The sequence below is a fragment of the Poecilia latipinna genome, unplaced genomic scaffold, assembly GCF_001443285.1.
Source record: "Poecilia latipinna isolate Pla-1442-1.1 unplaced genomic scaffold, P_latipinna-1.0 Scaffold93, whole genome shotgun sequence".
Classification (NCBI taxonomy): Eukaryota; Metazoa; Chordata; class Actinopteri; order Cyprinodontiformes; family Poeciliidae; genus Poecilia; species Poecilia latipinna.
Genome location: NW_015112709.1, coordinates 4,794 through 18,405, shown reverse-complemented (window position 1 = coordinate 18,405; position 13,612 = coordinate 4,794). Strand labels below are relative to the sequence as shown.

The window sequence follows — 13,612 nt, the reverse complement described above, 5'->3', positions numbered from 1 at the left end:
GTGCCCTAGATATTTTTTGTATCCATCCCCTAACTTATACCTTTTCTTTGATTTGTTGGTGTGTTATTTTGTCTCTGTGCTGTAATGGAAGCCATGAATACTGATTAACTAGTGACAGACACAGGTGGCTAAAATCACTTCAAATCTACACTCAGGTGAACTCCATTCAACTCATTGTGGCATCAGTAGCACTGGTTGACAGGACCAGTCACTTCACAAGGGGTGAATATTTCTGAAATTACTTGTTTCATGTTATATATCATTTTTGTAGAAATCAGTTTTCACTTGTGATGTTAAAAGGGAGTTTTGGTTAAAAAAAATAAAAAATAAAAAAAAATGTGTTGATTATGAGCGATTTGTAATTCAATAAAAAAGGTAAAATCTTCAGGGCGGTGAATACTTTTCATTGCTACATTATGTCAAACAGCTTAAGCTCTTTCAGATTGAACAGGATATGGATAAATGGTGATTAGGACAGGGATAAGGTTATCAAGTTCAGGGTTGCACTAAGATATTATGTTTTCAATTTTACAATCGAAAACCTAAAAGCGAACTTATTATTATTATTATTATTATTATTATTATTATTATTATTATCCAGTTCCCCTTTTTCAATACTTGGTAGATTTACTTTTACTATGACTCTACCACCTTTACAAATCAATAGATCGACATGTTTGTCCATTGTTTTTTGCAGAACACAAGCTGTTTTTGTTTTTTTTTTTGTTTTTTTTAAGTAAAACTTCTCCCTTAGTCTCTTGTGTTTTGCAAACTCCCACAGATTTTCTTCTATGGTTTCCCTGTATTTACCATCATTCCTCACTGCAGTTTATTTGATCAGTTTTTCTCTCTATTGAAGAATATTCTTCTCACATCATTATGCCATCACCATCATGTTCGACACTTGGGATGTTGCATTCAGTGATAGGTTTGTGTAATCCACAGCATCTTGCATAAAGACCAGAAATTTCTACTTTGTTCTCACTGCACTAAAACACCATCCATCACATCCGCTCTTCTACATGAATGGCTCGGCAAACTCTAAAATGTTTGCCGAGCCATTTCTTCTTTCTTCTTCATTGGCATTCCACATTTATGGAATGCACAAATGTATTCCACAAATGTAAAGGCTGAATTTGTGGAATGCACAACTAATAGTTGTCTGGTAAACAGAGTTGTGGATCTCTGCAGCTCCTCCTGATTGACCACAGATGTGGAGTTTATATAATAAATGGATGAATTGTAGAGGAATTGGATTTGATTCAAATATCAGAGTAAAGCAATTTCAAATTCATGGCAGACTTTTCCATTTTCCATATCTTTCAGATATTTCCCATCTACTTCGTGGCTATGGATGACTTTGTGTTGGCCTGTCACATAAAATCCTAATAAAATATGAAAAAGCGCAGTTGTAATGTAACAAAATAACTGGTAGTGTGAATACTTTTACTAGGTGCTGCTCACTAAGAAAAGAAAAAAGAAACTCTTGTTTTCATTTCAGTTTTATTATATTTCCAAAAGAAAAATCAGGAGTACAAAAACAACAACTGAAAAGTGCAAACTATGTGTGAGTTTGGCATGTTTGAAGTGTTAGGAGAGGAGGTGTTCTTGGAACAAATCACACTTCTAAGAACTATTGATGGTAGAAAGGGACACCCCTCTATTCCCAATGTTTAGCATTGAGGAAAAAGCAACAATCTGGTGTTTAGATACATTTTAGCTATTTATATTTATTCATAGACACATATCCTCCAAAAGTGTAACAATTTAGCGGAGACGATAGCATTATATTCCTATCTGCAATGTCTTTCCGTATGCTAACATTTCTGTTTTAGATATGTTTCCATATAGATTGGAGCCAGTAAGTTTGGCTTCAGAGCTAAAACCAGATGATTGATGTCCACACAGCTGAAGTGAAAAAATGCACATTTATTTAGGCCATTACCATGTGGGTTTGAAAGTAAAACACTTTAAAATGTAAAACACAAATCTGAATTACTTTTTTTTAATCAACATTAATATCTAAATCTTAATGTTTCCATTTGAGTGGCTTACTTTTTTTTCTTCTTTTTTTTAACCAAAAACTTGAAATTAGTTGATAATGTAAGATAATTTATTTTTCTTTTTCAATAAATGTGGTTACATACAAGATCGGTTACTTACTAAAATTGATCCATAGCTAAGGAATTGTGCTGCGCCTTTAAGATGAGCTGTTTCTTTCTTCTTCGTTGGTTTTTTTTTTTTAGGAGGGCCCGAGACGGGTTCTGTTCTGTTAATGTAAAGGTTACGTTAAAAGTCAGGACTGCTACGCTATTCCCTCTCAGTGTTCTGCTCTTTCTCCACCGACGACCTACTATTTCATGGTAACACAGATTTACCTCACATCGTAGTGTTACGATGTGAGGTAGCTAAATCCAGTGGTTTATGGTTCATTAAAATAGCTTTGGCAATTTTGATTCGTGATATGCAGCGATGAAATGCTTGGGCTGGACGTATTATGTCAGATTTTGTTTCTGAATATTTGTTACGTTGAGCTTATCCATTTTGCCTTCTTCTTTTGATTTATTTTTCATAACCCGGGGACATTACGTCCACTATCCAGCATCCACTACAGTTTCTACTACCTGATTGGCCAGGAATGCTGGCTGTCATTTTTAATTTCACACCGTATTTTCCAATCACTGTGGTCTGTCCTGCATTTGTCAGGGAGTTTTGTTGTTGCTGGAGCGCACAGAACTATTTGAACTCCACTCCTCCTCCTGTTTCCCTGCACACAGTGGAGCATACCTGCTGCCACGCAGTCGTGCACATGTATGCTGTTGTTGAGCATTTAGTGCAGCGCGGGGACCTTGGCGTGGCCGTGTCAGTGATGGATAAGGGAGTAATATCAGCAGTGTTGGCTTTTGCAGAACTGCGCTGTCTACCACTGGGATCTGTCAGGCCTGTTCTGCTGAGCCCACACATTCTGCTGGCTTGCTGCTTTTGCTGTTAGCCATTTATTTAATATTGTGTGCAGGTACACGAGTATGTGTGTGTTTGTGAGAAAGGCAGAAAGAAAACATGCTTGTTTGTCAACATACGACACTGTTAAGTACTTGTGATTGAGTTGCTGCAATTTTATTAAATTATTAAATGATTTAGCATGGTTTTATCATAAGGGATTGAGGGCCTGCTTTTAGTTTTTAGAGACATGGTGATCTTTTAACATAAAAGAGCAGCTTAGGTATGTCTGCAAGAAGAATTTTGTTGGTTCAAATGATCTTCATGAATCATAGAATAGGGATTTAAATCTTTAGATAAAAAGAAAGAAGCAGAGAACAAGAAGAAGTGAAACCAAGCTGGAGAAGAATTTACAGGGGGAAAAAAAAACCAAAAAACATCCGATTTCTTTTTTTCCCCTTCCCCTTGATTTCTCCCTCCTACCGTCACCCATATAATTTCAATTTCAATATAGGTTGGTGAAGTGTCACCCCAGTTGGGCGGATTGCAACATATTTTTGTTGAGTAGGAGTTAAAAGAGCTGCTGAGTGCAAATTTAATACCACAGATATTTAAAGAGAACATCCTTTTCATCTAAGGGGACAATTTGCATTATTCATGTTGTGCCTTCTGAGAGCTACAGAGACAAAGATGTTTCGGAAAAATATTGTTTTACAAGGACTCAGCAGGTTCCTGGTACAATAACTGCAGATTTACAGTACATTCAGTATTTTTCCCACACTTTGTTTGTGTGTGTGCGTCTGTGACAAACAAACTGCATTAAACACTCCCCATCTTTCATTTTGCACTTGCTATTGTTGTAGTTGCCCCGAAGAAGAATCGGGCTATTATGTAGCTGTCGATGTGCTGGTTCAGCATGATGCTCACGTATCTGTCTGTGTTCTTTTGTTTCCAGTGTGCAGGGCTGGCTTCTACAAATCTACCCACGGCAACATGGAGTGTTCAAAGTGTCCGCCCCATAGCTTCTCCCACCATGAGGGGTCATTGCACTGTGGCTGTGAGAAAAATTATTTTCGGGCTGAAGGAGATCCTGCCTCCATGGCATGTACACGTAAGTGTGCGTTCAGACTCTTCTTAGCATAAACATTTTTGGTTAATATAAAACACGTCAATATGTGTGGAGTTTCCAGAACAAGCCACTTTTTACTCCACAAGTAAAGAGATATCAAGTTTTTTTTACATGAATTTTTGTATTGCCTCCTTCAAATTCAAAGTTTCACGTACTCTAAGATTTTTGTTCCTTTAAACATTTTGGGAACCCCAAATTATTATGTTATGGGTTTGTAAACTTCTTAGAGTTAATTGGAGGCCCAGCGGTGGATGTATTTCAAGACAATAATGGAAGTGGGAGTATAAGGGCCATTATAAATCAAAGCAGAAATAATGTGGCCGCAGAAATATACACTTCTACCTAAAAAAACGCGGAAATTTCTAGATTAATTTCACATAATTACAGTACAACACTTTGATATTCTCTGGTGTCAAAAAGTCATAAATGTAAAAAAAAAAACTGTTTTCTATTATTAAAGCATGGATTTATCATATTAAAACTTAATTAAAATGTATCATCTGAAAAATCTGGAATTTCAATTGAAACTCAGAAGTTTATTGATATTAGAAAGTCAGACTTTTGTGATGAATAATCCCGAATGTCCTGTAACACTGAACTGGTAAAATTATGAAATGCACATCTGGATATCTTCTACAAGCGAGTGGTCCATTTGGGCTCTTTTCCAACATGTTCATGGTAAATGAACACCTTGGACAGGATCCAGAATGTCTTGGACAGAGAGGGAGAAGATGCAACATGGCTTCATCAAGTGTGTATCTGGGAGATGTGATGATATAGAAAACAAACCCAACTGAGGCACGTTTTAGAAATTATCTATTTCTAAAAACACATATTGCATAAGTTCCTTTCTTACAAATTTCTAACATTACAATGTCAGACAATATACGTTTTTTTAAATTATTATCAATACTTTTATCATAAATATGTGTCTTTCATGAAAAATCAAAGTTTTTTCTTGCAAATTTATGAATTTGTGATATTATAGAATATCCAAGTGTTATGTGAGAAATTAATATAGACATTTCTCAGGTTGGCTTGCAGATGCAGGTGCCTCCAGCAGGCATCCCAAAATGCTTTCACTTCAAAACTATATCACCCCATTCCCTGATGGTAGATTATGTATGCATCCGTTACAAAATGGGCTGTGCGGAGAACAGTAGAAAGTATAAATCAGAGCGTACAGTCAGAGACAGAATCTTAATTAGAAAGACAGTCACGCAAGGTCCCTGTTGTGATTATCTCAACATCATCTTGTCAACTACGCAAATTTCACCTCACTGGGACAGTTGGAGCAACGCAAGAGATGAAAATGAATTGATGAGTTGTTAGGAGATAATCATCATGATTATCTCAGGAGAGGAAATGTACTGTTAGCAGTCTTCTAGAGGTTGTTTCAAGTTGACTCGGAAAATTTAATTTACATTCTTGGGAGGGGGGAGGGAAATCAGGGGCAGAGGGAAAATTAAACTGTTAGCACGGACAGTTGAGGAGAAATACTAAAGTGTACCATTCTTCATTGTTTAATATCAAACATATTAGGCCTGTCAGTCTTAGCAGCTTTGTTACCCAAAGTAATTATATTTGGAATTGTTTGTGTCGAACTAAACTGTACATATTGTGCTCTGACTTTTTTGGCCCCTTTTTAATAGTGTTTGGTTATTTCCATCTGCTTTTATATATATTTTTTTGTTTATGTTGGACTTCCTGTAACACCTACACCACAAGTTATACTGAAAAGAATCACTGATATTTTTACATAGCAAAACTTTAAGCTTTTATAGGTTTTCTTTAAAGTAATGTATCAAAAAAAAAAAAAAAAAAAACATTTGAAACCGAATTTAGCCGGAGAATTTATTTAAACCGTTTAAACAAAGGAAGTTAAGTCACAATCCAAACGTTTAATTTCCTTCTCTTTTCTTCCCCTGTCTGGACACCATTTAACTGAGTTATATATCAGTCTTGTTTTGTCTTCTGTGCATTGGTCACAGATTTGATCTGAGGATCTGGAAATCTGTTTGTAATAATGCATTGTACTTTTATATGTCAGTCAAAATTTGACTCAAGAACGACTGTTTTCCTTCTGACAGATGCTGTGACATAGCCTTCTTTTCTTGTAGTTTCAGAGAAGAAAACTGGCACAAACTGAAATAATACACTGACCAGTGTTAAGTCAAAAGACAAAATGTGAAACATTTGGCTTGTTTATTTAATGTACAGAGTTTCTGAGACAAAATACATATTTGATTTACTGTTCAAAGATGTGTTTTGCCACATCTGAAGCATGGTGGTTGCATTCCAAACATTTTTTTTTTTTTTTAAATCTCTGCTAATTTAAATCGAGACTTAAAGCGTAAATTTAAAGCTTAAAGTTCGGGTCTTGTCTAGTCCTTGGTCTTGTGTGAAAGTACCTGGTAGCAGATGTGAACCGCTGTGGACGGGAATTTTAAATAGAACTGACCACATTAACCTCCCTCCAAGGCTTCAATACCTTTCACATCAGGTTTGCAGCGATTGAGTAATTTATTGTAAGGCGCTGGGAGGCTCAGCTTCTTTGAGCTTTGCTTCCCACCACTGCTCCCGCTGAAATGGCAAAAGGATTTTATCAACCAGCTGAAATGAACAATCAAATTCAAATCCAAGCTCACTCTCCATGACAATAAACACAGTGCCACCTTCAGGCATCTTGCACAGAGAGATAATAAGCTGGGTTCACTGTTGAATAGGGCTCACAACTCCAGATTGCGCATAGGTTGAACTGAAGAAAGATATGAAAGAAGATATGAGTTGTATTCATACTTCAAGCTGAAGTATGAATACAAACTATATTTGTCAGGCTTTCAAAGAGGAATCTTGAAATGACTGATATAGTTAGATTGCTGATGTACACAAAACAATTTTACTCCCCTCATGGTGTAATATTATAATTTTTTTTTTACCCCAAACTCTCTTCCCTTCTGTAAATCAAATTGACGCCTCCACCTTGCCTCAACCTCTTCCTTTATCCTCCCGCCAGGACCTCCTTCTGCTCCCCGGAATGTGATCTCCTCCATCAACGAGACCTCAGTTATCCTGGACTGGAGCTGGCCGGAGGACACAGGAGGACGTAGGGATATCACTTTTAATGTCCTCTGCAAACGCTGCCGGGGTGCGGCTGCCAATGTGAGCACCAGTGGGACTCTGAACTGCGAGCCTTGTCGAAGCAACGTCCGCTTTCTGCCAAGAGCGACTGGTCTCCACAACACCACCGTGACAGTGGGTGACCTACTGGCTCATACTAATTACACCTTCGAGATTGAAGCACAGAATGGCGTATCATCACTGGCACCCAAAATGAGACAATATGCTGCTGTCACCATTACCACCAATCAAGCAGGTAGGAATGATTTAAACAGTTAGACAGATAAAAGCCTGACTAATTTATTTAAATCACTCACCAGTCACTGTATTAAGGTCACTTTGCTAGTTGGATTCCCTTTGCCATTAGAACTGCATCATTTTTGAAAAAGAAATATCTTAATTCTTTGTGGCATATAATTAACAATGTGTTTAATTTGGTCCATGCTGACATGAAAGCATCAAGCAGTTGCTAGATATTTGACAGCTACAAATACATATCAAGATTTCTTTCTTCCACCACATTTCATATTGATCTAGTGAAGTGAAATCTTTGAGACTACGGAAGCAAGAACTCATTGTCATGTTCAAAAAACCAAACTGAGATGATCTGAACATAATGGATTATGCTGCTGGATGTAAACATCAGACGATGGCTAGACTGTCATCTTAAATCCCTAGTGTTATAGATTAGGATTTCTCACTCAGCTGATTGTTTCATAAGGAAGTCTAGAAGTGATATCTGACACATTTTTGTGGATTTGATCTTAATCCTCTAAGGTAAAACAAAACAAGATTCTCAAAAAAACAAAGGAATGTGCAACAGCTGCAAGACATCATATACGAGCAGAAGAACATTTCACTGTATATCCTGTGATTCTTATCATATAATAACAACCTAAATTTGATACGCTCCACACATATGTACTCAAGCCATCAGATCCGGACATTTACAAGCCGATTCCCAACTGCAATACTCTTGTTTAACGACTAGCATCATATGACCTCCTTCCTTCCCAAAGAACTGTCTTTTCTCTTTAAAAACTCTAATACCATAAGGATGACCTCCTAAATCTCCCATCAATCTTTTTATACAAATATCTTTCTCTATCCACATTCTTTGAAGAATAAGGAGGCAAAGAGAGCCATTGTTGTGAAATTCCACGGATGAAATAAACCTAGTGCCAAACCTCAGAAATCCTTGACTCGAGCAAGGAATGCATAAAGACCCAGCTCTAGTTCGCTACGTTGTATTTCCTTTTTACTTCCTCTTCCCTCTTTCTGTACAGACAGTCTTTAAATGTGCTGCCAGGAGTTTGATAGTTTCTTCTCCCACATCCCTGGTTCTTGGTGAAGTTCCTCCCTTGTTCGAAGTCATTTTTCTTTCTAAATGTCGCTTTGCACAGCCAAACCACATCTAACAATGTTTTTCTTATTCATTTGTTGTTGGGTTTTTCTTTTGTTTTTTGAGACATGCTAAAGACATTTCTCTCACAGGCGAATTCCTTGTGATACAATCAGCAGGTGATCGAGTATGCACAGACATCAAAGTCATCACAATAAAAATTATTGGAGAAAGGCAAGATCTTTGCTATAAACTGTATGTACAGAGTAAGGTTACATTGAAGCTTAATATTATTTTTGTCTTGCTTTTGTTTCAATTTTCAGTTTCTTTCTCGGTGTGTGTGAACCATCTGTAGAACAGCTTGATTGCAGATAATGAAAACACACATGGGCTGATCCGAACATTTGTCAGAATTTCTGCTGTGATTTATTTTGAGTCTGAACGTATTCAGAACAGAATGCAGAATATTCTGCTTCATCGTCAGATCATGAGTTTCTGATTAGCATTTTGTCTTTGTTCAAAATGTGTTTAAAACTCAGAATCAATTTGGTTTTACACCATCCTATCACAGATAAACTGTGGTAATTACAATGATTGGTTGGAACTTGAAAATTAAATTTATTTTTCTGTTTTTATATTTGGGTCCTCTTAGAGTTCAATACACTGAAGCCCCTTGAAGTTCTTCATTGCAATTTAGGACTTATGTGCAATTTTTAAATCAAGCTAGATGAATTTGATACCAACAGAAGAAATTATTTTCAATTACCTGATAACAAAATGTAAAAGACAAAAAAAAAACCTTTTAAAATGTAAAAAGTTTGCACAAGCAAACGTCTGTTGCCCCTCCCCTCATCCTCATATATAAACAATAACAAACTATATCTCTAGTAGCTGACATTGAGTAAAAGTTTACATTCATAGTTTATACTGCAAGTGGATCTGCAGTATGTCTTCTTCCATTAGCTGTTCTTTTGTGTCATAGGGGGAAAAAAAGAGCATCTATTTTCAGTGTGTAGTTGTGTTAGTGCAGATGATTTCAAAGAAATGACAAACAATTTATTGGTATGAGGATAAAGGTCAGCTGGGGTTTAAAAATAAAGTATCAAAAAGACAATGCAACTGAGAACGATAAGGTCATTTAGCAAAGCTTTAAAATCTTCTTTAGCAAGCTTCATAATCCGTGTTGTTAGTCAGGGTATTCTCCTCAACGTGAATATATATTAAATTTGAAGAAGGCTTATCACCACTAAGAGGCCTGCATGTGCTAGGAATTTTAAACACCAACCCAATGTTTGAGCGATCAGCTCCTTTATCAGTACTTAGCCAACACAGAGTTAAATTACATGGCGGCACATGCATAAAAACACAAAGCATGCACCTTAACATTGTGCCCACGGTTCAAAACAGACACACACGCACACAGACCTCTTGCTCTCTAACAACTATCTCAGACTGCAGCTGCACACCTTCCATCAACCCTGAGAGTTTACAAGGATTAGGTATGTCAGGGCACCAGCCCCATCCGTCTGCTAGTTTTTCTCAAATACACACGCACGCGTGCACACGCACATACACACACAACTATAGATGCCAAAGCTGTTAAAAGCTGGATTAAGTGTTTCCCTGGGAAGGAGCAGTGTGTCCTGGCTGGCCTGTCAAGGTGCTGTTAGATAGTTTGCCTCCTCTCTCCTCCATTGCCCTCCACTTGCAGTCATAAGTATGCTAACAACACAGTAACTGTAATCCACACATGAATAGAGTTGGTGAGATGAAACTGCAATTGAACTTTGCCACGCAGGGTTGTTACAAAGAAGCAGGGGAGCATTATATTTGGACTGATACATGTTGAAAACTCATTTTAACTACTACATTGATGTAACATTGTCTCACAGTTTTTGTATTGATTACCTTAAGCACTTAAAATACCTTCACAAGTCAAATTCCTTCAAAGTTTTGTCACTAGCATGTTTCAGTGTTTGGGGCAATGTTTAGCATTAGTCTTTCTTTTTTTTCGATTTTATTGGCTCTAGTGGCCTTTCTTTGATAGTTAATTGACAGGAAAGTGGGTAATGGGAGAAGGGGAAGACATGTGGCAAAGGTCGCCAGGCCAGGAATCAAACCTGCGACAGCCGCGTCGAGGACTAAGGCCTCCATACATGGGTTGTGCTTAACCCCTGTGCCACCACACCACACCCTTAGTCTTTCTTAACTCATAGCTTTTTGCATCATGGACAAAAACTGAATTTGATGTCATGTTGCCAAAGCACCTTTCTTACATGTTTGTGTCCCTGACACTTCCTTAAGCTTTCCCTTAACATTGTCTTTCTGCTTGCCACTCACCCTCGAAGATCCTCAGACATATTCTTTTACCTGAGCTGTGGTTTTCAGAAGCCCCTCTAGTGTTACGATGGGCCTTCCGACCTCTTTTCTGATTGATGCTCTCCTCACCCTGCAAGTCAGTTTAGGTAGATGGCCATGTCTTGATAGGTTTGCAGATGTGCTGTACTTCTTTCTTCAGATGATGGATTGTACAGTTGAACGTTTAGGATATCGTTGCATAACTGAACACTGATCTGTCTTCTGAGTTCTGTGATCCTCACAAAGCTGTTTACTTTTTTTGTTTTTTTTTCCCCCTGCGAGGCTTTTAAATAACAGCTATTTTTTAATACTGCACACATGAACTCTGGTTACTCATTTGGTTACACTTGCACAGTATGTCTTATAGGGTTACCACAGTAAACAGAGGCTGTCCCACTTCTCAGGTGTTTATTTGCAAAAAGAAAGTTCATTTAATTTCACATGTATGCATACATACCCTGCACTGCCTACTTTTCTACGGTATCATTATGAGAAAATACGTAAAAGTTAAAATGGTAATAACACTGTTAAAAGTCACAGTACCAACAATCAACTATATCATTATCCACTGCCTCCGATTGTTGTGTGTTATTTCCTAACGTGAAATATACCAATTGTCAGTATTGAAAGCCGTTATATGCATTCTGTGCTGTGTCACTTTTACAGTTTTGCCTTAGACAGAAAAAGAGAGTGACAGGAATTTAAGTGCTTGGCGATAGACATTAAGAGAGAGATATAAGAGGGGTGTGGAAAAAAAAAAAAAAAAAACAGGGAGGAGAGGAACTTGAAGCTGCCTCCAAGCGACCCAGACTCAGTAAATCATTACCACCATAAACCACAGAGCCAATAAAAAGCACAGCCTCACCCCGCTGTTGGAGCCAAAGGGAGAGGAGGAGGAAAGGAGGCGCATGGGGGTATAGGAACAGATTCTACCCATCTGGATTCATTACAGGAGAAAAAAATAACTTCCCGCAGAAATACACACAAGCATGCATATGCACACTCAGACGCATTCTGTGGCCATATAATCATAATCAAGAGAGGCTTGAACATTTCAAAGACAAACATGTTTTTTCCTGTGGTCTAATAAAATTAAAAGTCGATGCCTCAGATGCTGAGTTGGGCCCGAAGCTGCCTGGCAATTAGAGAGCAGTAAAAAGGGAAATAAGAGAGGGAGTGAGAAGACAGAGGGAGAGAGAGAAGGCAAAAGAGAGAGAGATAGAAATAGAGTAGCAGACCGAGGGACGAAAGCAATGCTTGATAAAGGCAGAGATGTGTAGAATCACTAGATTGGGACCATGTGAACTCCCTGAGGCAAGGCGATGCATGGGTGAAGAATTGGCAAGGAAAAATGGCAAGGAGAAGAGAGCAACAGACCAAAAGAGACGAGGACAGTGGAGGGAGACGCGGAAGTAAAAGGTTCACAATGTTTCCACAGAAAAATATCACAGGCCTTCCAAAAATGTGTTGGAAGAATAGAAACTGCGGTAAAACCTGACAGACAAACTATGACATTTGGGATAAAGTTTGGTCTATGAGACTATGGATATCTTTTACTATACTTTATAATACAATGAGCGGCTTATTTAGTCAGCTAGTGGTGGGATCTTTGGAGGGTTTTTTTTTTTCTATTATTTGTTGGTCATTGTTTTTTTTGTTTGTTTTTTTTTAATGTATGGCGGTAGATTTGAGTCTTGTTCATTTTATCACATATTATTGAAGCTCCCTCAGTTGAAAGAATATTAATATAAAAGGATTCAAGGATTTTTTTTATTGTCATACCACCTTGAGAGTTTGTGGTACGAAAAAAAGAATACTGGTAAGGGTACTAGGAAATGACAAATTGCAGCACTGTAGGTAGAGCTATGAGTAACTGTTAATATAATTATCTATCTATCTAGCTAACTATCAATCTATCTTGCTACAGTATCTGTCTTGATTCTGCCCATGTTTCACCCTCACATTTCAGCAAACTGAATTAGGCTAATAGGAGCTACAGACAGTTTCCAGTATTCAGCACCAGGGCCTGAACTTCCATTGAACCTTACATTAACAGAACCTTCTCTCTCCCTCCTACACCTTGTGTCTGTCTATGTCTCTGGCCCAGCTCCCTCTCCAGTAACTGTGATCCGAAAGGAGAAGACGTCTCGAAACAGTGTCTCATTGTCCTGGCAGGAACCAGACAGACCCAACGGCATCATCCTGGACTATGAGATTAAATACTACGAAAAGGTTGGTGGAGAAAATAGTTAAAGGGTCATAATAACATAAACCTTTAGTCCATGTGTCTTCAAAGAAGGAAGGGTGATCTACAGACCCTCTTTTGAGCTAGATTTCATTTTCAAAAATATGTTAAATGAATTTCTTTACTCAGAACTGATGGAAGGAATTAAATGCATATAGCACATACTAGTAGGCTTTAAGAGAAAAACATTCCACTGATGTTTATGAGTTTGTTTATTCTACTGCACTGACTCAAGTTTTCACTGTACACCTGGAAGCCGTGTTTGACTGAGGTCAGATCCCATTCACACCACAAACAAACTTCTCTAAACTTTGGAACCGAACTGAGATCACCTCATCCAAACGATCTTGATATGGTTGTTTTTCTCCATACCCTAGTGTTATTGCTGTGGTTGCTTCTATATAAATTAACTGCACCAAAGAGGGAAACTAGCCAGAGTTTGTTTAAAAGAGCCTGAGCACCTCCGGTATGAAAGCAC

The 13,612-nt window shown here is 37.8% G+C and overlaps 1 protein-coding gene across 2 annotated transcripts in view; it reads left to right on the top strand.

The window, feature by feature from the left end:
• Positions 1 to 13,157, top strand: part of LOC106941573 (ephrin type-A receptor 3-like) — an 80,263-nt gene extending 67,106 nt beyond the window's left edge. For both annotated transcript variants that reach the window (XM_015024639.1, XM_015024649.1), the window contains 3 exons: positions 3,896 to 4,051; positions 7,086 to 7,445; positions 12,997 to 13,157. In XM_015024639.1, the coding sequence (XP_014880125.1) occupies positions 3,896 to 4,051; positions 7,086 to 7,445; positions 12,997 to 13,142 (662 nt within the window). In that variant the 3' untranslated portion in view covers positions 13,143 to 13,157. The remainder of the gene's footprint in view (positions 1 to 3,895; positions 4,052 to 7,085; positions 7,446 to 12,996) is intronic.
• Positions 13,158 to 13,612: the final 455 nt, after the last annotated feature.